General features: G+C 42.1%; 1 protein-coding gene across 4 annotated transcripts in view; it reads right to left on the minus strand.

Moving 5' to 3' along the window:
* The window catches only part of LOC144066958 (SH3 and multiple ankyrin repeat domains protein 2-like), a 228,529-nt gene that overhangs the window by 42,244 nt on the left and 160,433 nt on the right, over positions 1-25,852 (minus strand). For 2 of the 4 annotated variants that reach the window (XM_077590397.1, XM_077590419.1), the window contains 5 exons: positions 8,373-8,508; positions 6,172-6,252; positions 2,465-2,488; positions 1,577-1,615; positions 901-1,013 (listed from right to left, as the gene is read on the minus strand). In XM_077590397.1, coding sequence (XP_077446523.1) covers positions 901-1,013; positions 1,577-1,615; positions 2,465-2,488; positions 6,172-6,252; positions 8,373-8,508 — 393 coding nt within the window. The remainder of the gene's footprint in view (positions 1-900; positions 1,014-1,576; positions 1,616-2,464; positions 2,489-6,171; positions 6,253-8,372; positions 8,509-25,852) is intronic. The other 2 variants (XM_077590404.1, XM_077590411.1) reach the window with 2 other exon arrangements.

The following is a 25,852-nucleotide window of genomic DNA, read 5'->3' on the forward strand; positions in this document are numbered from 1 at the left end:
ACATTTAAATATTTTGTAGTAAAATTCTGGCCACATGTTTGCTTGTGGCTCAATTTGATCTGTGATTTAACTCATCCTGAAAATAATAAATCTTTGCCTTTATTTTTGAGTCAAGAGTAAAGAATAACTAATTTTCAAATATGGGTATAAAAAATATCATTGATTTTTCATACACAAACTGGTCAATTTTGATCATGAACACAATAATAAAGCTTAGGGTAAAAATACCAAAATTAGATAAAAATAATGGACACAACATTGCACATGAATGTTATATGTAACGATAGTCATACGTATAGCCAGTTGCATTGTGGCTTTAGCATTCTTGCTGGGACTATTATGTAGCGATCATGATCTGTTTTGCTTTGGGATTTAGTATTGTTTGTTCCCCTCTATATGTTTCTTTTTGTTTTAGTTCCTGTCTTGCCTAATTAGTAAGATTTCCAACTGTCTTTGTGAGCCATTGTTCATCATCTTGTGGTAGTCTTTGTCTATTTATTGTTGATGGCAAGTCCATCTCGCGGCCCGGTGGGACGAGTGGTTAGCGCGAGTGGTTAGTGCGTCGGCCTCACAGCTCTGGGGTCCTGGGTTCAAGTCCAGGTCACGTTCACCTGTGTGGAGTTTGCATGTTCTCCCCAGGCTTGTGTGTTTTTTCCCCAGGTACTCCGGTTTCCTCCCACATTGAAAAACATGCATGGTAGGCGGGTTGGACACTCTCTAAATGGTCCCTAGGTGTGAGTGTGAGTTAGAATGATCGGCTGGCCACCAATTCAGGGTGTCCGGCGTCTCTGGCCCGAAGTGAGCTGTTATAGGCTCCAGCACCCCCAATGACCCTTATGAGGATAAACAGTTCAGAAACTGAATGAATGAATGAACTTGTTCCACTCCTGCTTATCTTACATTTAGTTCAGTGGGTGTTATCAAGCAGCGACTCGATGGGCGTGGTTTAATTGTTGCAATCTTCATATCAACTGGCGCTGTCTTCTGGGCATGCGTCATCTCGTCAACTTTGTCTGGAAAAGGCAAAGCGATTCATAATTTTATGAATCAAAAAGGTAAATTACTGAGTTTTTTCTGTTTGCAAAGCTTCAATAAGGATCTCATGAGCCAAATGCAATCTAATCATTTACAAGATCCTTCCTTCCATACTCAATTGCAATCGAAACTGCAACAGAAAACGGTACAGAGGGCGCAACCGTACATGGAATATCTTGAGTGTTTCAAGCCTTGGAAGCCGTGCAAACTCTTTCCAAGCAGCCGAGTTAATAGCATCATCCAAGTATTAGGGTTGTTCCTAAAACAATATCAAATGAGAAATGAATTGTTTGTCCCTCAAGTATGCTGGGTAGCTTTCTTTTTGAACCCTCTCTTTTTCGGTCCATTTTGTTATGTGGTAAAGTTGTCAATAACACACTTGTCTGAATGGAACGCCCCTCTGTGATGATGCCATTGGATAGCGCCAACCGTAAGGATCATAGAAGCTACATGCTAGCCCGGATCTAGCCTCTGTCTGTATCACCTCCCTGACTGTCTCTATAATGTCAAAAAGCTTCCATGCATCACGCGGTGTGGTTACTTAGAGTGACTTGGAAAACAATCCTCTTCTTCTGCGCATCTACACACAGAGGAGAGGGGAGGAAAGGAACATCAATGACCTTAACTCCTTTACTACTGTGCCGTCAGTACAGTCACACAGTCACAGAGACACCCACAGACACCTGTCTCCCCAGACACAGTAAAGCATTTAGTTTTTGGAGAAGTTGTCTCACAATTGAATTGCAGCAATGTCATATAAAAAAAAACCTCTGACTGAAACATTTGTTGGAATAAACTGTTTTCTCATGGAAACACGCCCAAATCTGCTGTATCCACTCACAAACACACACGCTTGCAGTGACACAGGATGAATGAAGAAAAGCAGACATGACAAAAGGAAATGACAGCAGATTTTTTTATTTTTTTCAGACGTAATTAACAAACATTGGCTTTAGGGAGGAATGTGTTTTGGTGACATAAACACATTCACAGACACACTTCATACTGCTTCGCATGCCCTGTTTTGCATAGCGTTCTCTTGTCAGTACTACAAAGAAGAATGTGGTTAGTTGGGCATAATAAAAGTAAAGAAAAAAAATGGTGCGCTACCAGTTAAAAATATTAAAGAGTGCAATTGTCTTCTTAAAATAAAGCAGTCCCAATGGATGACAAACAATACATTCCCCAATAAGTGGGCAGATGAACAGGAACAGTTTTTGAGTTACTACCACATTAAATCATGCAGTGGTTGGGAGAGACAATTGCAGTGTCACAAACCAGAGTAAATAAAAAAAAATTATGGTATAGGAGGACCATTATTTCTTTAGATTAAAGTCAAAGTCACTGACAATAACAAAAAAAAATCCTAATAGATAATAGCAAAAAAAAAAAAACATCTCATAATTTTGACATGGCAACAATAACTTACCACCTTTCTTTTTCCTTAGAGTGGCTTAGGGATGACAGAAAACATTGTTGAGTCTTACTATAACAACATTGACCATTTCTTTAGGGTAACACATATTTTCAATTTGTAAATTTGCTTCTCAGCATTGGAGCCACACTTTTATAAAGTACTAGTACCGTATTTTCTCGCATATAGACCGCCTCCGCCTTTAAGCCGTACCCTTAAAATTGCCTTAAAATCGTTGAATTTTACGATTTCTCTCGTAAAAGACGCCCCCTGATTCCCAATATTCACCTCCATATTCATGGTTTTAATAGGGAGTACAAATGTATTATAATTTGAAGGGAAAACCTTAAGAAAAATCATCGCACATTGTATTTCTGAGATACTGTATGAATCGAAAGGATCGACAGCTGGATTGCACATTCCGAAAGGGTGTTGCCTGCACGTGGACGAATTCAAAAAGGAAGTCACGCGAGCAGTACAACCAGGAAGTCTGTCCAGGTCTCCGATAAAATCTATGATGGCAGGGCCCTGAGTGAGCAATGGCAGGCACATGTAGTTTTTTGTGAGTTTTTTCACGTTTTAGGCAAGATACTTTTTTTTCTTTCTTGAATTTCATTCATAGATGTCAAAATACATTTTATTTAGCGTTTTATCTGTTTATCTTTTCTCTATTTTGAAATAAATGATCGTATCGGCCGCACTGTCTTGCGTTATGGTGTTTCGTCTTTGTCACCTTGCAGTTTCGTGCATGTCAAGTCTATTTTGTGCGCATATATACTCCGTAGCCTTGATTCAGTCATCTTTTTTTATGTTAATAATACGACATACATGCGAGAAAATATGGTACATTTCTATATCAATCCGATTAAATATATTAGCCAGGGATGTCTGAACTATTCCACAAAGGGCCACAGTGGGTAGTGTTTTTTTGTTCCAAATGCTACAGCACGGACAGTTTAACCAATGAGGTTTCTACTGAAGCAAGCAGCACATGACTGCAAGCAACTGATTACACTTTTAAAACACTAGATTGGTGGAAATGTTTCCTCTTCATCAGTTGGTAATGAATACCTGCATGCATTGCGGCTGTTGAGAACCGGTTTGAACACCCAAACCCCAATTCTAATTTAACTGGGAGTTTATGGGTAAAATTAAACATAAGAAATAAAAACAATTATTTACGAATCAATTTTAAACAAGCGGGAATGGTGAAAGAGTGGTTAGTACATCTGCCTCACAGTTCTGAGATTGAGGGGTTGAACCCCGATGGGTTCCACCTTCCAGAGAGTACCTCTGTGGGTTTTCTTCGAGTACTCCAATGAGTTTCCTTCAACATTCCAAAAACATGAAGGGTAGTCTGGTTGAACTCTAAATTGTCCCAAGATATGAGTTTGAGCGTCAACAGTTGTTTGTCTCATTCTGTCCTGTGATTGGCTTGCAACCAACTTAGGGTGTACCCCGCCTACTGACCACAGTTGGCTGGGATAGTCTTCAGCACCACGGCAACATTTTTGAGGACAAGCGGTACGGGAAATAAACGAATTTTCAACCTGTATTCAATTGAATTAATGTTGAAACTGACAAAAAGTTGTGGTTTATTTCAAGTATTTATTTTTTCAAGATGGAGCAGTAAATACAGCGGTCAAAGGCTTTCTCTACCTGTACACCCTTTTTATCTGTTTTGTGTGTCTTGTTGCAAGTTGTTCGCCAAAACCGGACATTAAATTCAGCTATAACCATTTAGACTTATTAAACATCGGTTACCAGCAACGAATTAAGGTGAACACAGCATCCCGGAACAGATCGTAACATTAGAGGTGCCCCCATGGTTTGTTAATCATTTATCACTCAGGTATTGATTATTTATTTGTCTGTTTGTTTGTTGTTGTATTTGTGCACTTCATGGTGTAGCTTTAAATCTCATTATACTAATATAATGACAATAAAAGCATCCAATTCAATTCAATTCAATAGTGGGTCTGGAAATGTTTTTTTTTATGTTAGAAGCCTATCAAAATTTTATTTTTAATGTATTTTAAATGTGTTTAATCTATTTTATACAGTAATACCTCAAATATTGCGGACAATGTAGACTAGACATGGCCGCGATAATCAAAAAACGACAAAGTAGGATCACCCTCATTATTACTACCATACTACTGGGCCAGGGACTAAGTGCGACTTAGGTTTTTTTTCCTCTCCCTGACCACCGACTGCCTGTACTGTTGTCCTTTAGCCTATATTTAACTGAAAAACTGTCATGTTAACAGATGCCTATTTAGCCTGTGGTTCTCTATTTTACTATTGATAATTTAATGCATGATTATTCTTGTTTGTCTGATTAAATTAAAAATTGCCCTTCCAAAAATGCAACTTCGTATGACCCGGTGGAACTCGCCTGACTTCCGTGCGGGCAGATGTGGTTTCGATTCCCGCTGGTGGCAGTATGGTTGTGACTGCGGATGGTCGTTTGTCGCTCTGTGTGCCCTACGGCTGACTGGCGACCAATCTATGGTGTAGTATTCCTTTCGCCCAAAGTCAGCTGTGTTAGGCTCCAGCAACCCCCGCAACCCTTTTGAGGATGCGCGATATGGAAGATGAATGAATGAATGAATGAAAAAAGAACCCTGTAAACCGATGGTGTATTTACTCCACCTTACTTTCTTCTCCCTCCTTCTTTTGTTACATTCAATTTTCTGATTTACTTTTCAATTTCTTATTGTGTTCATTCCCTCCTTCCTAACTTTGTCATGGCATCATGGCAAGCTCAGTATTTTAATGCAAAAGTATCAATACTCTGAGGTGAGGCTCATCAACACAAATATAAAGACATACACAGATGAATAAAGATATTAATATCATTTGAATGACTTGATTTAATTGTACCCTATTGATATACTACTCTAGAGGAGCTTTCATGCATTATAGCAAGAGGAGCAAGTGGAGTGTAAATGAGGAAGGAGAAGCAAACCAAAATAACATACAGTTGGTGGAAATGTAAATAAAATCAAATATGTAGCACCTAAAGTCATTGTTTCAGGCTGGCAGAGAAACAAACAGGGTAAAAAAGTGGTGGTCTAATATAAATCCTTACCTTTCTCCACTAGTTATTCGATCAATTACAATAAGACAAACCAACAAGAAAAAAGAGATATTACACACTGGCATTCCAACAACAAACCAACTGAAGTCATACAATTTAGTGTTTACCATAAAAAGTCAAATTTGTATTTATGAAACTAATTACAAAATTAATAGAAAATCTAGTCAAGCCATTGACAAGGTTAGAAATAATGTTTTCTATTTGAAATAGTAATCACCAGATCTCAACCCCTTTGAGGTGCTATGGGACTTGTTTGACTGTATGTTAAGCAAGAAGTGCCCATCAAGTCAATCCAATTTACAGAAGGTGCTTCTCAAAGTGTGGGGTGACATATTCCTAGATTATCTCAACAAGTTGACAGCTGGAATGCTAAAGCTCTGCAATGCTGTACCTGCTGAAAATGGATCATCATTGCCAGAAACAAAATTTAAAGGAAAAAAATGATTATTTCAAATAAAAATCTATATTTTAACCTTGTAAATATCTTGAGAATATTTTCAATTCATTTTGCAACTCATTTAATTTCAATAAAAGTCTGACTTTTAATTGAAAGCACAAAATTATCTGGGTGTTTGACCCCAAACTTTTGAATAGTAGTGTATACATAGCATGTTCTTACCGAGTTCTTCTAATTCAGAAGTCATTGACTTGGAGCGCATGGACAGGGCAGTAGTTGGGGCTCTCTTTGGTGGTGGAGGAGCTGAGGGTAATACAAACATATGCTAGTTCCAAGTAAAGAAATGAAGATAGGGGAGCCTAGAATATGCCATGTGATTTTGGATAATTAAACTTAGTAGTTTTAAAGTCAAAGATAGCGTTTCAGTCGCAGAACTGATTGTGTTTATTTAAACCTGATCAAGTGTAGGCAAAAGACGAAGACCTGCAAAAGATTCCCTACAAATGCCTGTTGTGCACTTAAGAAAATTAATTAAATAATAGCAGATTGTGAGGTTGTAAAATGGACATTAATAACAAAGAATAAAATACTCTAGAAACAGCCTTACAAATATTTTATAAGGATGGAAAGCACATTTACTAAAGACACAGAAGAAACACACAGTATTTTGGTAAATTTGTGCTGTACTCTTCAATATTTAGTATTTAACCGAATGCCCCACCCAAGATGCCCACCAGTTATGAACGGTGTTCTAAAAGAAGCAGCACCTGAGTGCCTACCAAGATCCCCCTTGCCAAAGAAAAAGCAGAAAAAGGAGGAAAAAGATGATGTATTGATGCTAGTATAACAGGACTTTTTATACAAAAATTATTATTTATTTAAAGTGTTGTCGATAGTGCTCTTCTGACACCATTTTTCGTTGTTGTAGAGAATGGACCTATACTTAAAAATAGGTGTCTAAACCTCAAGGGCCACTGTGAGTGCGGTTTTTTTGGCCGAACCGATGAAAAGGATACAAATTAACCATTCTCCTCTCTTAATAGTACAATCAGTTGATTATAGGCCCGGTGGAGCAAGTCGTTAGCGCGTCGGCCTCGCAGCTCTGGGGTCCTAGGTTCAAGTCCAGGTTGGTCCACCTGTGTGGAGTTTGCATGTTCTCCCCGGGCCTGCGTGGGTTTTCTCCGGGTACTCCGGTTTCCTCCCACATTCCAAAAACATGCATTAGGTAGGCTGATTGGACATTCTAAATTGCCCCTAGGTTTAAGTGTGAGCACCCCCTGTGACCGTAATGAGGATAAAGCGGTTCAGAAAATGAGGTGAGATGAGTTGATTGTGATCAGGTGGTTTCTGTTTCAGCAGAAACCTCATTGGCTAAACTGTCCACGCTGCATTAGTTGGAACGAAAAACTGCGCCCACTGCGGCCCATTAAAGTAGGCTGATGTTCTTGTGTGCTCTGCTAGTACAGGTGATTAGCAGGTGGGATAGGCGAATGTACTAATGTAGAATAATGGCATCGACTGAGAACTTGATACAAGTCCAGTGTACATTGTGTTCGGAACCCTTTTTCTTCTCATCATATCACTGACTCTACAAGTTTGAGTTAATAATAAAAAAACATTATTCGTTCTTGATTTATCTTAAACACCAAGAACATGCAGGGTAGGCTGGGTGAACACTCTAAATTGCCCCTAGGTATGAGTGTGAGTGTGAATGGTTGTCCTTCGTCTCCTTGTGCCTCGCGATTGGCTGGCCACCGATTTAGGTTGTCCCTGCCTGGTGCCCGTAGTTCGCTGGGATAGGCTCCAGCACCCCCCAATACCCTTGTGAGGATAAGCGGTTCAGAAAATGAATGCATGAACACACTTGTAGACAAAAAAACATATGGAGCTGAATACAACCTATTAGCAGTGGTAAGGAGAAGGCCTGAAAAAATTGCATAACTAATTTAGTGTTTAACAAAGAGGTCATATGAGTACAACCAATTTTTCAAAAGATGGCTGGTCAACGATAGATGACAGACTGTTAGCCCCTTGACGTCTAAATAAATAGGATTTAAAAATCATTTACGTTTTTGGCGTAAAGTAGTTTCTAGATTTTGCTGAGATAGTTAATTAAAATAAAGAATAGAATAATAATTAATAAAAAGTAATACGAAAGAAAAAATACATTACATACTGTATAATTGTATGGATGATGCATATTAGCGATAGCAGGCATCTATGTTTAAAAGAAAATAAATCATTTAGTTTGCTTTGATCTGGAATCTGACTATTTCCTAATAATATGCATCATTAGGTATTATATATTTTTTTAGTGTCTCGCATATCTATACCATTAACATTATATGTTTGACAGTTAAAAAACAAGTTTAAAAGGCTTAATGAGGATTTCTTGCCAAAGGGAATATTTCATATGATTCTACCTTTTTTACGTGATGTGTCCTCGGGGTCCTGATGTCGGCTTACTGTCACCACCTTAATCAGGAGGTGATTCCCACCCTGGCGGATCATGTTGACCACTTGTCTGTGGCCCACCTTCACCACGTTCTCCTGATTCACCTAGCACACACGGACATAGCGACAGTATGATTATTTATTGGTGGGGATTGATTTTTTTTAAATAGTGCACGTGTGTGTAAGGGGGGGGGGGGGTCTGTTTCAGACAGGAAAAAGGTACATAAGTGAAGTGAAGAAATTTCTGGGTGTATTTAAGCCATTAAAAGTGAATGTACATAATAACTGGGAATAAAATGATTAGCCTGTAAATTCATCACAGTTTTGGGCCTTACATGGATAGGACCTGTCAGGTAATCCATCCTTGTACTTATTGTATGTGTTTTTGATGTGGCTTCAAACATCTGCACCCGCGTTCTTCTTAATCTCTAAACCTTCCAGACACAATGACAGTTTATTTTAATCTATTTAGTAATTTTTAAATATAATTTCCAGCACAATATTGAACATTTAGACAATGCTTATTTCAGAAAAGGTACTGACGAATATTTATTAAATAAATAAATGATAAAAGATAATGGCAATATAAAATCCCATAGACCCCAACCTGACAACGGAGAATCAGCAATGAGGTGTGAGATTGCTGCCCTTTTTAGCAATCTAGCTACCAAATTTAGTGGACATTCAGGCAAACAAAATAGCATCTCTTCTGAGGGAGATGACCTGGAAAAGTTTCTTTTTAATCTCTCATGCTGGGAAAAGAAATGTGTTAATTGAAATACCACAACGGCAGTTTTACAATGACCTCCTCCAACACATTCATTCATTCATTTTCTGAACCACTATATCCTCATTAGGGTCGCGGAGGTTGCTGGAGCCTATCCCAGCTAACTTCCGTCCAAAGGCGGGGGGACACCCTGAATTGGCGGCCAGCCGATCGCATGACACGAGGAGATGGACAACCATTCAAACTCAAACTCATACCTAGGGGCAACTTAGAGTGTCCAACCTGCTTACCATGCATGTTTTTGGAATGTGGGAGGAAACCGGAGTAGCTGGAGGAAACCCACGCAGGAGAACTCGGGGAGAACATGCAAACTCCACACGGGGACCGACCTGGATTTGAACCCAGGACCCTAGAGCTATGAGGCCGATGCGATAACCACTCACCCGCCGGGCTAGACCTCCAACACACACGGATGAAAATGGACCAACACCCACGCACGTGCGAGCACACACAAATGCCTACTTTGCATAAGGTTAGGATTATGTAATGCTCCTTCCTCCACCCTATTATACAACAGTGATGGTTACAGATAGAGACATGCAGTTGAGTAAACACTGTAAAATAGAAGAAACTTTTTTTTACAGCTAAAATAACCTACTTTTGTAACATTATTGTATTACATCGCTAAAACTTTAAAAAGCAGCAAATAATTCTTAAAAATAATGTTATTATTTGTTTCTAAATATATAAAATGTTTTAAAAATTGCTGAAAATGTGTGCACAGGCAGAGTGGAACTGAATCCTGACTCAAAGCAAGAAACTCTTTTTATCTCCTCGACTGCCAGAAATTCTTGGAAGACTTAAAATCTGGCCCAGAGGATGTCACCTAGAACTCTTGCTCTCGATATCTGGAGCAAGCTGCACAAGCAAATATATTGTTGAGTTGATTTAAAGCCATTTTCAAGACGGACTTTGCCAGAAATACAACAAACAGGCTCAACTTTCAGGATTAGCTTCGATGGCGATGGAAAAGAAGGAAGAAAGGAGGATGGATATTGTGTACAGTTAAAAAGGATTTTTGGTGAGCAAAATATGGCTATATTCCTAAATAATATTTCAATTGTGGGCCCGGTTCTGTTATCTGAAAAGCTCCAGTGTTTGTATTTAAGCTCCAGTGTTTATATTTAATCACTAAATGCTGCTAGGAAGTGGATTTTACCCCCATTTTAGTGCAATTTTTGCCGTTTCGCCATTGACGTCCATCGCTGTGTTTTCCCGGGGAAATCACCCTCCTGGCCCGGTTGTAATGTCTGAAAAGCTCCAGTATTTGTATTTAATCAATAAATGCTGCTAGGAAGTGGATTTTACCCCATTTTAGTGCAATTTTTGCCGTTTCGCGAATGGACTTATATGGACGTATTGACGTTCATCGCTGTCTTTTTCTCAGGGAAATGATACTCCGGGCCCGGTTCTGAAGTCTAAAAATCTCCAGTATTTGTATTTAATCAATAATTGCTGTTTTTGGCTGGATTTTACCCCATTTCCGGGCATTGTTTGCCGATACGCCATATCGCTGTGTTTTGCATTGGATTGGATAACTTTATTCTTCCCGTATTCGGGAAATTTCGTTGTCACAGTAGCAAGAGGGTGAGGATGCAGGAATAGGAAAGGCATTTTAGACATAAATAGATAGGTAATAAGTAAGTTAATAAATAAATAAATACATGAATAAATATATAAATAAATAAGCGTGTTGCTGAAATATATATATATATATATATATATATACATATACATATATATGTGTATATATATATATATATATATATATATATATATATATATATATATATACAAATACATACATATATACATACATCAGTGGCGGGCGGCGCATTTTCTGGTAGCGCCTTCAATGTATCAATCCAACCCTCAAAAACTATTTTATGGCTATAAAACCTCTACTGCAGCTACAGCTGCGACACATAAAAAATAATCAATAAATTAATGCACAAAAATGGGGTAAAATCCACTTCCTAGCAGCATTTCATGATTAAATACAAATACTGGAGCTTTTCAGACATTAAAACCAGGCCAGGGGGTGATTTTCCCGGGAAAAGACAGCGATGAACGTCAATGGCGTACCGGCAAACATTGCCCGAAAATGGGGTAAAATCCAGCCGAAAACAGCATTTATTGATTAAATACAAATACTGGAGCTTTTTAGACATCAGAACCGGGCCCGGTAAAAAGACAGCGATGAACGTCGATACGTCCATACGTGAAATGACAAAAAATGCACTAAAATTAGGTAAAATCCACTTCCTAGCATCATTTCTTGATTGAATACAAATACTGGAGCTTTTGAGACATTACAACCAGGCCAGGGGGGTGATTTTTCACGGGAAAAGACAGCAATGGACGCCAATGGCAAAACGGCAAAAATTGCACTAAAATGGGGTAAAATCCACTTCCTAGCGGCATTTAGTAATTAAATACAAACACTGGAGCTTAAATACAAACACTGGAGCTTTTCAGATATCAGAACTTGGCCCACAATTGAAATATTATTTAGGAATATAGCCATATTTGTAATTTTACTCACCAAAAATCCTTTTTACACAATATCCATCCTCCTTTCTTTCTTCCTTCTTTCCTATCGCCATCGAAGCTAATGATGAAAGTAGAGCCTGTCCTGTCATATTTCCGGCATAGTCCGTTTTGGAAATAGCATTAAATCAACACAACAATATACTATTTGCTTGTGGAGCTAAGTTAGCGCGCTGAAAGTGTCCCACACACCATTTTCCCGGCTGTAATAGGCTTGCTAGCTTCGGAGTTGACCGCCCTTTCTTAATGATGTTAATTTTTTTTTCTATAAAAGTCCGTCTGTAAACTAGCTTTGTGAGCAAACAGAATCAATTTGTTTTTGCTTCTGCTTCTGTCGGCCATAGTGGGTGGAGTTTGCGATCTCGGCTGCCTCGGGTGCTGCTTTGGCCCGCCTACTAGCCAATCATAGTTTGTGAAAGCAATGACATATCCCAGCCAGCAAAATGCTAACGCCTATGAAAAATCATTGTGGGGTTGCCAACTCGAAATCTGATTGGTTAAAAGCAACAGTCTAGTTTAATGCAGCAGAGCCCGCAAGAACTGATTGTGAAGGCTTTGAGGCAGATCTGATCTGGCAACAAATAATGGCTGAAATGTGATTGGTTAAATGCTTCAATATGAAAACACACATCTGGAAGCAGTGCAACCAGGGGGAAAAGCAATGAAAGGAAGCTAACAGACCATTTGGAATAATAAGTATTGATGGACAAAATATAATATGATTCATATATTTCTTAGGCCAGCAGAGAAGGCCTTGAAGGCCCTGACGGCCCGCCACTGACATACATACATATATACATATATATATATATATATATATATATATATATATATATATATATATATATATATATATTAATAAATATATTTACAGACGCTCTCCTACTTACGAACATACGAGTTACGAACAACGGTACATACGAACATGTCTGCAAATTGCGTTTATGTCGAAAAATGTTCGTCAGTTCGATTTTGTATTGCATGCCTTTTTCCGAGTAGTACTTCTTTCCGCCGCTAATACCGACGCCTGGCGCTGTGAGAGCTCAGCTCACCCAGCATCTACCTTCTTCTGCCCACTTCGTTGCAATGCGGGAGTGCGTGAACGTATCTCCAGTGCGCAAAGAACCTTTTTCATTTGTATCATTAAATATCTCGGGCATCCATTATTCAATATGGTTGGTGAAAATCGAAAGGCTTCTATTGAGGGAGATGCAAGGAAGAGGCAAGCCATTTCATTTGAAATGAGTGGCAATAATAACGAAGCTTGATGCGCGTTGCACAGGAATACAACTTGAATTGTTCGACCGTCAGTACCATTTATAAACATAAAGATCGAGCAGCAGGACCCAAATATTGAACGTTGCACAATGTTTGCAAATCAATTGAATGATGCCATACAGTGCTACCGCATCATTTATGATGAAAAAAAGAAAACTGCAATCGTCATTAGATAGCTTCTTTCGGTCAGTTTCTAGTAAATCTCTCTCTCTCTCTCTCTCTCTCTCTCTCTCTCTCTCTAATGTATGTATACAGTACTGTATGTATTCTCTCCATTTTATTAAATGTTTTTTCAGTACAAACCAATGCGTGTTACTTATACAAGCCTTAAACATACAAATGCACTTATATAAACCTTCAATATACAGTGGTACCTCGTCATACGACCGTTCGTCATACGGAATGCTCGTCTTACGGGGGAAATTTCGATCGAATAATTCGCCCGTGATGCGGTCAAAGTTTCGTGATGCGACCAAGCCAGGTTGCCATGGCATTTTTTTTGGCATATCTTTCGTGTATAACAATATTTACGAGCACCGGATGAGCTATTCAGACCAGGAAACGCACAACGCGCATGCGCGGTGAAAAGAGGGCTTTCTGGGTAATGAAGTATACTCGTGCTCGCAAAAGCATCCCCGGTAGCAACTCTATCATAGGCGCCGTTCGAGGGGATGCGAACACAGATGCTACAAGCTAAAAGGAGCCGCTAGCCAGCGCCCCCGAAGCTCCCATAAGCAACGGGGCGATCGCTGATAAAAGACTCTGCTTGTTGGCTGCTCATAAGAACATCGGGGGCACTGGCTCGCTACAGCATCCCCGGTAGCAACTCTATCATAGGCGCCGTTCGAGGGGATGCGAACACAGATGCTACAAGCTAAAAGGGAGCCGCTAGCCAGCGGCCCCGAAGCTCCCATGAGCAGCGGTGCGATCGCCGATTGTGAGGACATTTGTGTGCATCATTTTCGGAATATTTTGAAGGGAATAGTACGACAGCAAACAGCCCATCGATAGCGAACGTGAGGGTGGAGTGTTTGTTCTGTTTACGAGTGCGTTGTGTGGAAGAAAAAAAAAACCGAAGCCCCTTTCCCCTCGGCGAAATCCGCCCAATTTTAGTTAGATTAAACACTTTATTTCTATTAAACCACTCGTTATTTATTACTTTGTCAATATATGGCGAATTATAAGAAATAAAACATTTTTTTTCAATCCAATATCCTGTTTTTGGTGTTTTTTTCAGAGAGTTGGAACGAATTAATTTGTTTCCCATTCATTTCAATGGGAAACTTTACCTCGAGTTACGAGTAACTTGTCATACGAGCTCAGTCCCGGAACGGATTAAGCTCGTATCTCGAGGTACCACTGTACTTATATAGGCCTTAAATATAAATTATAATACAAAATATACCACTGAGCAACTTACGAACAAATTCAACTTATGAACAATCGCTCGGAACCTAACTCGTTCGTAAGTAGGAGAGCGTCTGTATATATATATATATATATATATATATATATGTATACACATACATACATATATATATACACACATACATACGCATAAATGTACATGCATGCATACGGTAGGTCTTAACACTCAGCCATTTGTTTTGTTAAAGAGCCTGACAGCTGATGGGAGGAAGGATCTGCGGAAGCGCTCCTTCCTGCAATGAGGGTGCAGTAGTCTATTGCTGAAAGAGCTTCGGAAGGACTCCATAGACTCATGCAGGGGGTGCGAGGTGCTGTCCATGATGGACATCATCCTGGTCAGCATCTTCCGCTCTCCCACTTCCTCCACAGAGTCCAAAGGACAGCCCAGAACAGAGCTGGCCCTCCTGACCAGCTTATTCAGCCTGTTCCTGTCCCTCTCCGTGCTCCCGCATCCCCAACAGACCACTGCATAAAACACTGTAGATGCCACCACAGTGTCGTAAAAAAGTCCTCAGCAATGTCCTGCACATTCCAAAGGACCGTAGACTCCTCAGTAGGTAGAGGCGGCTCTGTATCTCGTATTTCCCGGGAAAATCACCCCCCTGGCCCGGTTGTAATGTCTGAAAAGCTCCAGTATTTGTATTTAATCATTAAATGCTGCTAGGAAGTGGATTTTATCCCATTTTTGTGCATTGATTTATTGATTATTTTTTATGTGTCGCAGCTGTAGCTGAAGTCAAGGTTTTATAGCCATAAAATAGTTTTTGAGGGTCGGATTGATTCGTTGAAGGCGCTACGAGAAAATGCACGGACCACCACTGATATATATATATATTTATATATATATATATATATATATATATATATATATATATATATATATATATATATATATATATATATATATATATATAATACTTGAGAATATCACTGAAGGGGGTTCCATGTATGCAGCGAGGCATATTCCATATTTCTCTTCATTTACCATACCACTTATACTTGCTCACAAGGGTCGCGGGGGGTGATGGAACCTATGCTAGTTAACTTTAGGTGGGGGATATCCAGAAATGTTTGCCAGCCAATGAAATGTGATTGCAGTTAAATTAAATTAAAACAAAGCCAACTACGGGTACCAGGCAGGGGACACGATGAATTGGTGGCCAGCTTATATTGTACAAGGAGACGGACAACCACTCACGATCACACTCATACCCAGGGGCCATTTAAAGTGTTCAACCAGCCTACCTTGCATCTTTTTGAGATGTGGGAGGAAACTGGAATACAGTCGATTGAACCTACGATCCTCAAATAAAACATTCACTACCTTTACATTAAGTTTTCGTTGTGCCAAGTCTGACCAAAATAAGGGAATATGGAGACTAACATGTTCTTCATTAAATATAAACTTGTTCTCCAAAAATAAAACCTTAGACAAAACCCAGGGAAAAGTACCAAAATAACTTTAAGAAACCGGAAAAATACATGTCTGCAAGAGGAACACAGGAACTTGGAGAACGAGACCGGAGCAGGGCAGACGAGAGCAGGACAAAGCTGAACTAGACAGACGATCCGACAAAGGGCTGGCAAAAGCACAAGGTTTAAATAGAGAGACATGGGTTGACAATCAGACACCCCTGGGTGACACGAGAGGCAGTGAGCAGGAGAGACACAAGGGACGGGAAATAACAGTTGAACACAATGGGCAATTATGAGGACAAGTCACAAAGGGGAAGAGCCAAGACTACCAACACCTAAACACAGTGTATAGTGGAGATGGTTCGCTGCTGACCTTGATGATTTTGTGAATCGGTAGGCCAAATACTTTGAAGACTTCCTTAGCTCCACTGACATGCCTTCCCATGAGGAAGAAGACGTCGCAGTCGGAAAAAGGTGGCATGACCTCTCCGGGTCAAGGATGAGGTCCTTCCTCAAGTGGAGGAGTTTAAATATCTTGAGGTATTGTTCACAAGTGAGGAAAAAATGGAGCGGGAGATCGACAGGCAGATCAATGCGGTGTCTGCAGTGATGCGGACTCTGCATCGTTCGGTTGTGTTGAAGAAGGACCTGACTCTAAACGCGAAACTCTCTATTTACCGGTCGATCTACATTCCTACCCTCATCTATGGTCACGAGCTGTGGATTGTGAACAAAAGAATAAGATCCCGGCTGAAATGAGTTTCCGTTGCAGGACGTCCGGACTCTCCCTTAGAGATACTAAGGTGAGAAACTCAGTCATTCACGAGGGCACCGACCGATTGAGCGCATCGACCATTTTAGAGATTTTATATATATATATATATATATATATATATATATATATATATATATATATATATATATATATATACACACATATATATATATATACAGTGGTACCTCGTCACACGACCACTCGTCGTACAATATTCTCGTCTTACGACGGAAATTTCGATCGAATAATTCGCCCGTCATGCAATCAAAATTTCGTGATGCGACCAAACCAGGTGGCCATGGCACTGTCTTTTTTTGCATATCATTCGTATATAACAATATCTACGAGCACTGAAGGATTAATTCAGACGAGTTTCTCCTACGCATCGACCAGGAAACGCACAGCGCGCATACGCGGGCAAAAAGAGGGCTTTCTGGGTAATGAAGTATACTCGTGCACACAACACCCAGAGGCAATGGCAACCTTTCTCAGAATAAAACTTCATTACCCACAATCAATGTGGGTAAGCTCAGCTATTGCATTTCCTGTTATTCTTTCTAAGGAAAGAAGCTCCCGCGATCGTTCTTAAAGACTATTTCTCGTTGGCAAGTGGTCGTGCGTTATCCTATTGTGAGGACATTTGTGTGCATCATTTTGGGAATATTTTGAAGGCAATACAACAGCAAACAGTCCATCGATAGCGAGCGTGAGGGTGGAGGCGTGGCAAACCGCCAACCCAGAAATCGAAGGTAACAAAAGATTACAACAAAATTAGAATTCAGTTTTGTGTAAAGTTACATTAAACGTATGTTTGAGTGTCTGTATATATTAATCCAAGTTAATTTAATTTTGTTTGTTCCGTTTACGAGTGCGTTGTCGTGGAAAAAAAAGAACCCCACCACCCCACGTCTCTGTCTCCCGTCGGCGAAATCTGCCCAATTTTAGTTAGATTAAACACATTTTATTACTATTAAACCACTAGTTATGTGTTACTTTGTTAATAGATGGCGAATTAGAAGAAGTAAAACATTTTTCCAATCCAATATCCTGTTTTGGGTGTTTTTTCAGAGGGCTGGAACGAATTAATTTGTTTTCCATTCATTTCAATGGAAAACGTCCGCTCGAGTTACGAGAATCTCGTCATACGAGAACGGATTAAGCTTGTATCTCGAGGTACCACTGTATATATATATATATATATATATATATATATATATATATATATATATATATATATATATATATATGTGTGTGTGTGTGTGTGTGTGTGTGTGTGCAATCCTCGCTAGCTCAACAGGACAGGTACTATATTTTATGTGGAAAACCAATTGGGAGGGTTTTTATGATGAGAAGGTTAACATCAGGTCAATGACTGGGGTGGCACTTGGAAATGAGACAAATGCATCACTGAAACCTGCTGGAACAGCTTTATGGCATTGTTGCTAATTAACCAAGGTTGCTCCAATAAACGTTTATGTTGTGATGAATTTTGTAATACGAAAGGTCAAGTATTGCTTAGATAATGGAAATGTAAAACCCATCACTAAACTGTGGTTGGTAAATGTAGCCAAAAACTAACCACTTTTTTAACACTATCGTTTGATTTTTATCTTTTCACAATATTTTACAATGGAGTTTCTTTTTTTACATTAATAGCTATACAGAATCTTCAATGATAACATAAGTAACTATAGTCTTTGAACTTTTTAAAGTCACATAATGTCTTCCCTCCAAATTCGTAATGTAGCCCATACATCACTGCGATAATCGAAAACGGCAAAGTAGGATCACGCCTATTATATACACTGTAATCCTTCACAAGTTCGCGGTTTCTACATTTGCAGCTTCACTCTATCGCTGGATTTTATATTAAGTACCCAAATTAAAAAAACATAAAATTATCAAAATTCACACTAAAACCCCATACGCGGAAGACACTTTCCTGCCGTCCGCTTTCCACTCAGAAAAATGGCAGAAGACAGGGGACGGTCACTAAACTCATCTCTGAAGAACAAAAATGGCGGACACTGGGTGGAGGCTGTCGCGCCTTATCCAAAAATAGAGCTCTCTGAGCGGACTGGACGGCTGGGAACCTCGGTGAGGGTGGATTTTTTCCCCCCAGAAACATGACCCCTGGGTAACTTTAGGACAGAAGTCGTTGCCCTTATCCAAAAATAGAGCTTTCTGAGTGGACTGGACGGCCGGGAGCCTCGGTTTCCACAATTGTGAGCTCCGGGTGACGTTATGGCGAATGCTGTCACCCTTATGCAACAATAGAGCCCTCTGAGCTTTGCAAATGGTCGCCCGTTTCTTCGTGTGCCCTACGCCTGACTGGCGACCAGTCTAGGGTGCAGTCTGCATTTCACCCGGAGTCAGCTGTGATAGGCTCCAGCTACCCATGCATCCCTTACGAGGATGTGCGGTAAGGAAGATAAAAAGATAAAGAATTTATAAATACTTTAAGTACTGTATTCACAATGACAATAGCTCTTCTCCAATTGATTTTAATTTTAAAAAATGATGAGAGACCTATGCAGTACGGTAAAAGTGAAGTGAAGATGATGAAAATTAAGATTTATTGCACAGGTTATTGAGCGCTTTATTCCAAGTCAGGTAATGCTTCTTTGTCAGATTCGAGAGGCATCCGAGGCGAAGCAGGCGCGGAAGCTTTGTGGCGCAGAAGGAACATGGTGATGGGCAGTTGTGACTGCTGTTTCGTTTTTTATGCAAATATGGTTTTGTACAAGGATAGGGATGCCCAGAGAGCTCTATTTTTGAATGAGATCAACGCCGTCCACCTGGTGCCTGCACTTAGGGGTAAATTCAGCATCCACCGTCCGGCTGTCTTCTCTGCCCAGGGAGCTCCATTTTTGGATAAGGCCGGCAGCGTCCGCCTGGTGCTCGCGGGAGAAATCCAGTTTGCTCTGCTTCCCCATGGCCTCTGGCCATCTTGTCCGCTCAGAAAGCTCTGTTTTAGGAGAAGGACAACGTCGCCCGTCCGCTGTTCGAATTCCATTAATGGCATTCTTTTTCTTCGGGCGGTCATTATTCTTTGCTATTCTTTCTAATTCTTCTTCTTCTGCCCTTCTTCTTTTGCACTTTCTTCTTCGTTGTTTTCTTAGAGTCGGCTACAGCATTACAGGTCTAGGCCGCTTTTTACTTACAAGCTTATTTTGGATATTTAAGGAAAAGACTGAAGAAGTGATCTTTGAAGCCGCAAATTGGCGAGGGATGACAGTATTAAAATAAAATTAGCAGGAAAGAATACGGAGCTTCTTGCAAACAACACTTCTTACTATCAATATATGAAAGACCACAACTAAAATGATGAACACTCATAGTCAATAATAAATAAATAAATAAATACTGACGGTATGAAGTATTAATGTATATCAATGTTGACATTAAAAAATGTTTATGGACTTTGCAACACAGTAAACTAGTTACCAGGTCCACCTCGCAATTCTGAGATCGAGGGTTAAATCCCTGGCAGGTTTTACCTTTCCCATGTGGAGTTTGCATGTTCTCCCAGTGCCTGCGTGGGTTCTCAGGTTTCCTCCCACATCCCAAAAACATGCGTGTAGGCTAGTTGAATATACTCTAAATTCTCCTGAGGTGTGAGTGAATCTGGCTGGCAACCAATTCAGTGTCTCCCTCGCCTACTTCCTATAGTTGGCTGGGTTAGGCTCAATAAAAAGGTATTTTAGAAAAATCCAGCTATGAATAGTATATGCCATTGAACATTTTCTATATTTTGTCTCTGAATGTTCCTGAGGCATTTGTGGGTGTGTGTATATTCATTTTGTTACAGTAGACCCCCACCTATTCGCGACTTCATTCATTTGCGGAAGCATGCATGTTTGGTTTTCCTGGGCCTACGCCATAACAACCGGTGTGTGTTTTTGGTTGCTGAATAAATATCAATACAGTCATCCATTGCCAATTCGCAGCTTCAAATTTTGCAGCTTCAGTCTATTACAGTATTTTTCCAGAAAGAAGAGATGACGCAGAATCACCGCTAGAACCATAGACAATCCATAAGTGTACATATTAATGCCTCCAGGGCAAGAACTGCCTCTTCAACAATGTTATGAACTAAAAGGTAGAATTTGCAAAACTCCAAACATAATGAAAAAGGAGAGAGCGTTTTATCTATTCATCATTTCTCTATTTTGAAATTACTGAATGTATCGGCTGCATTGTCTTGCATCATGTCATCACTGCGCCATTAGATCGTACCCTCGATTCAGTCATCCGACAAAAGCGGCTTATATGCGAGTAAATACGTTAAGTGTCGTTATGTCAAGAATAAATAAACCTCTGGCAGCATTTTGACAAGCAATCTTTATATGTATTGAATATAACGCTAGGCTAAAAATCCTCCATCTATCTATTTCACAGAGTGCTCGAGCCTATCCTTCAGCCCTCAAGAGTTTCTAGCAAGCTCTACATCCTTTTCGATGCTGTGAACTCATATGCAAACCACAATTCCCATTGGGTATCTGCAGTGTCTCTATGTGGCTTTACTCTTAAAAGCTGCATTATCAGTGTGTCCACAGTGACGCATGGCATGTTTGTGGTTGCTAAGAAACAGTTGCTGTGTAATACTGAGTAGGAGTGGTGCTGAGGTTTTGATCACTGTTCGGAGGGGCAGATCACCATCACGAGTAATCATTAAATCAGGAATTTGTTTGATTCTGTTTTTGTCAATGGGTTTCTTTCACTACCCATTTCCTTCTCCTCCCTGAGAAGACTCCTTAAAAGGTTTTGGTCTCATGCCGAATTTCAAGTTAGGATTGATTTGAAAATAAACAGCAGCTCCCAAGAGCACAGTGGGTTTAGGCATGCTGCTCTTCATGTGCTGCACCGATAAATTAATATAGGAATATAGGAAATGATGCTGGCACTCTGATATATTAAGACTGCATGTGATGTGACTTTTTTCCTCTTTTAAGCTTTTAGTGTGTTTGTATAGAGGTGTGAAGGTAAACTTCAGTGACTAGGTGGTATTTAGTGAACAACAAGCCTTAACTTTAAATGACAGCTCTCTATCCACTACTCAAGATTAAGTTCTCTCAATCTAACTTAATGTGAGATCCCTACTATGACTTTAATTGACAATTTTAGGCATGATTCACTCACATATAACTACTTTGATATTAGGTCAATTAAAGTAGCTTGGACTTGTACATAAGAATCAATTCTGAGATCCAGATCGTAAATGCCACCTGTTATTTTATTTGTTTCTGTATGCGAGTTGTTCAGTGGCTAGTGTTTCATATTTTCCTAATTTTACTCCCCTAAAAGCATGTGTAATAACTGTTTCTTGTGTTCTAATGTATTTTTATGAATGTGTAATGAATTATTCTTCACAAGAGTGTATTGGTTCACTTGCGTGACTTTTGTGCAATCAGTCTGGGTTCAAATTCTCAGTGAAAGTGTGAATGGTTGTTTCTCTAATTTTGTGCACTGTGAGTAACCAGTCCAGGATGTACGCCACCCTTGGCTTCAGGTCCGATTAGTGCTAATGTGACGATATATACATCGCCAAAACAATTGTAAACTAAAGGTTCTTGATCCAATAAACCATGAATCTTCTACATTTAGGTGCTGGCGTAGAGATATTATGCTGTTTTGGTGGAGGGATACACACAAGTCAGAAAGAGGAAAGCTTGATAAATATGCTTCGTGCTAAAAGTTTCCTAAACTTTGGGACACTCTGGTTTTCTCCAGATACTCCGGTTTCCTCCCACATCCCAAAACCATGCATGGCCACTTGCCCCTAGGTATGAGTCTGAAGACGGACAGTTGTCTCTCACTTTGCGCCCTGCAATTGGCTGGCCACTAATTCAGGGTTTCCCCCGCCTAGTGCCCTGTAATTGGCTGGCCACTAATTCAGGGTGTCCCACGCCTAGTGCCCGTAGTTAGCAGGGATAGGCTCCAGCACCCTTGTGAGGATAAGCAGAGGACAAAATGAATTGAATTGTTGATGACATTTTTGCCTGAGTGGTTAGCACGTCGGCCTCACAGTGGGGGACCTGGGTTCAAATCCTGGCTGGTCCACCTGTGTGGAGTTTGCTTGTTCTCCCCGGGCCTGCGTGGGTTTTCTACGGGTACTCCAGTTTCCTCCCACATTCCAAAGACATGCATGGTAGGCTGATTGGACACTCTAAATTGCCCCTAGGTATGAGTATTGTCAGGCCCCAGACTAGACTGGTGGCTGGTTGCGCCCGTCACCCAATCACAGGTCCAGCCCCTAATGACTCGAGTGCTGCCAGGTGTGAGTCATTACCCTACAAGGAGTATTTAAGGACACCAGGAACATGACCATGCTGCTGGATCGTCAAACAGAATACTGTGAGGTACCCTCCCGCGTTTTACCTACCTGCCTTATTGATACTCTTGTTTTCACCCAGGATTCCGACCACGCTCCGCCCCCTACGACCACGGATCACGGACCAAGGACAACGACCACAGATCACGGACCAAGGACAACGACCACGGATAACGGACCAAGGACAACGACCACGCCGACCTTCCCGCTACGGCTTACGACCCGCCTGTGCCGTCACCTCTTGTGCTCGCCCGCCTTGCGGACGATCGAAATAAAGATTTGTGAACCAGACTCGCACCCTCGCCTGCTTTGGGGTCCTCCACCCCCGATCGTAACAGCACGATCCAGCCAGAATGGACCCCGCGGGCGCAGAACAGGCCCCCACCGACCCACCTTCGCAGGTCCTGGACCAGCACACCCAAGCTAAACTACGTCTTGGCTGAGGTGTCGAGCATGGCTCAGACCCTAGATGCCATACGGGCACAACTAACGCCCTTGCCTCACTCACCAAGTGCACAGCCAACCCCAGCCGCTCCCCAGGTAACACCGATATCGCCGCACCGCGAACCCCCACATCGCCCTTATGACTGTGCCATTGACTTATTGCCCGGTGCTTCTCTTCCTAGGCGCCGGATCTACAACATCTCCAGGCTGGAGCGGGAGGCACTGGATGACTACATCTCCCAGGCGCTGGCATCTGGACAGATTCGCTCTTCCTCCTCCCCCGTCGGGGCAGGGTTTTTTTGTCGACAAGAAGGACAGCTCGCTGCGCCCCTGTGTCGACTACCGAGCCCTGAATGAGATCATGGTCAGGAACGGGTACCCATTGCCACTCATCGACTCGGCTTTTACCCCGCTACACGGCTCTTGCATTTTTACAAAGTTAGACCTCCATAATGCTTACCATCTGGTCCCGATTCGGGAGGGGGACGAATGGAAGACGGCCTTATCCACCCCCAGGGACATTTTGAATACCTGGTAATGCCTTTTGGGCTCTGCAATGCCCCGGGAGTGTTCCAGTCCCTAATCAATGACGTCCTCCGGGACATGCTCAACCGATTTGTATTTGTTAATCTGGATGACATCTTGATTTTTTCACGCAGCCTCGAGGAGCATGTGCAGCATGTGCGCCAGGTGTTGCAACATCTCCTAGAGAACCGCCTATTCGCCAAGGCTGAGAAGTGTGGATTTCACGTCTCGGAGACCACCTTTCTGGGGTACGTGGTGGCCGCCGGGGAGATGCGGATGGATGCCAAGAAGGTGGAGGCAGTGACTCAGTGGCCCAGGCCCAAGGGGAGAAGGGAGTTGCAACGTTTTTGGGGGTTCGAAAACTTCTACAGATGTTTCATCAGGAACTATAGCCGCGTCACTGCACCCCTCACAGCACTCACATCCACGAAACTCCCGTTCTGTTGGTCAGACGCAGCGGAGGCGGCGTTCAGTGACCTGAAATCCCGTTTCACTGTTGCTCCCGTCCTCTCCCACCCCGATTCTAAGTTGCAGTTCCAGGTGGAGGTCGACGCCTCGGAGGTGGGGGTCGGCGCTGTCCTCTCCCAGCGCAAACAGGCGGATGGGAAGTTGCACCCCTGCGCCTTCTTTTTCCGTAGGCTGTCCCCAGCTGAACGCAACTACGGCATTGGAGACAGGGAACTGCTCGCGGTGAAGATGGCACTGGAGGAATGGCGACACCACCTAGAGGGGGCTAGCCAGCCGTTCACGGTTCTGACGGACCACAAGAACCTGGAAGACCTCAGGTCGACCCGCAGGCTAAACCCTCGCCAGGCCAGGTGGACCATATTTTTCAGTAGGTTTCATTTCACACTTAACTATATCCCGGGTTCCAGGAACGGGAAGTCGGATGCGCTATCCCGCGTTTTTCAGTCCCCGGACTCGGAGGAGGAGCCCCCAACGATCCTACCTCCCTCCTGCATGGTGGCTAGCATGAGGACGGGGCTGGAAGCCGAGGTATTGAGGGCCCAAGAGCTGGAGCCGGACCCAAGAAGAGGTACGCAGAAGGACCTGTATGTTCCGACTTCAATGCGGTCCAAGGTACTTGAATGGGCCCACACCTCCCGCCTGACCTGCCACCCAGGGATTGCCCGCACAGGCGGTATTGCGCCAACGCTTTTGGTGGCCGACATTAAGGGCAGATACGCAGTCTTTCGTATCTGCCTGCCATGTGTGCACACGCAACAAGTCCTCTACCAAGCCAAGCTGCGGTCTACTCCTCCCACTCCAGATTCCTAGTCGTCCCTGGTCTCATATTGCAGTCGACTTCGATACGGGCCTTCCCAAGTCCCAGGGTAACACCGCTATACTCACCATAGTCGACCGGTTTTCCAAGGCGGCCCACTTCATCGCCCTCCGAAAACTACCCTCAGCCCAGGAGACAACCTCCCTCCTCACGCAGCATGTTTTCCGCCTGCATGGAATTCCGGCCGACATCGTCTCCGACCGGGGTCCACAGTTCACTTCGCACGTCTGGTCTGCCTTCTGTTCAGCCCTGAAGATCACCGCAAGCCTCTCCTCGGGATATCATCCACAGTCTAACAGTCAGTGTGAGCGCACAAATCAGCAGTTGGAGGCAGCGATTCGCTGCGCCACCCATGCCGACCCAACCACCTGGAGTGAACATCTGCCCTGGATTGAATATGCCCACAATTCCCACCCTAACGCCTCCTCCAACCTGTCCCCTTTCGAGTGCTCCCTAGGCTACCAACCCCCCTCATTCCCTTCCCTGGAGGCGGAGATTGCCGTGCCCTCCGTCCAGGCCCACCTAACCAGATGTGGCCGTATCTGGGAGAGGGCCCGGGCCGTGCTTCAGCTTGCTTCCAACCGTGCCCAAGGGCAGGCCAACCGCCGCCGGGCCCCCGCACCAGCC

Source organism: Stigmatopora argus, chromosome 2 (assembly GCF_051989625.1).
Source record: "Stigmatopora argus isolate UIUO_Sarg chromosome 2, RoL_Sarg_1.0, whole genome shotgun sequence".
Taxonomy (NCBI): Eukaryota; Metazoa; Chordata; class Actinopteri; order Syngnathiformes; family Syngnathidae; genus Stigmatopora; species Stigmatopora argus.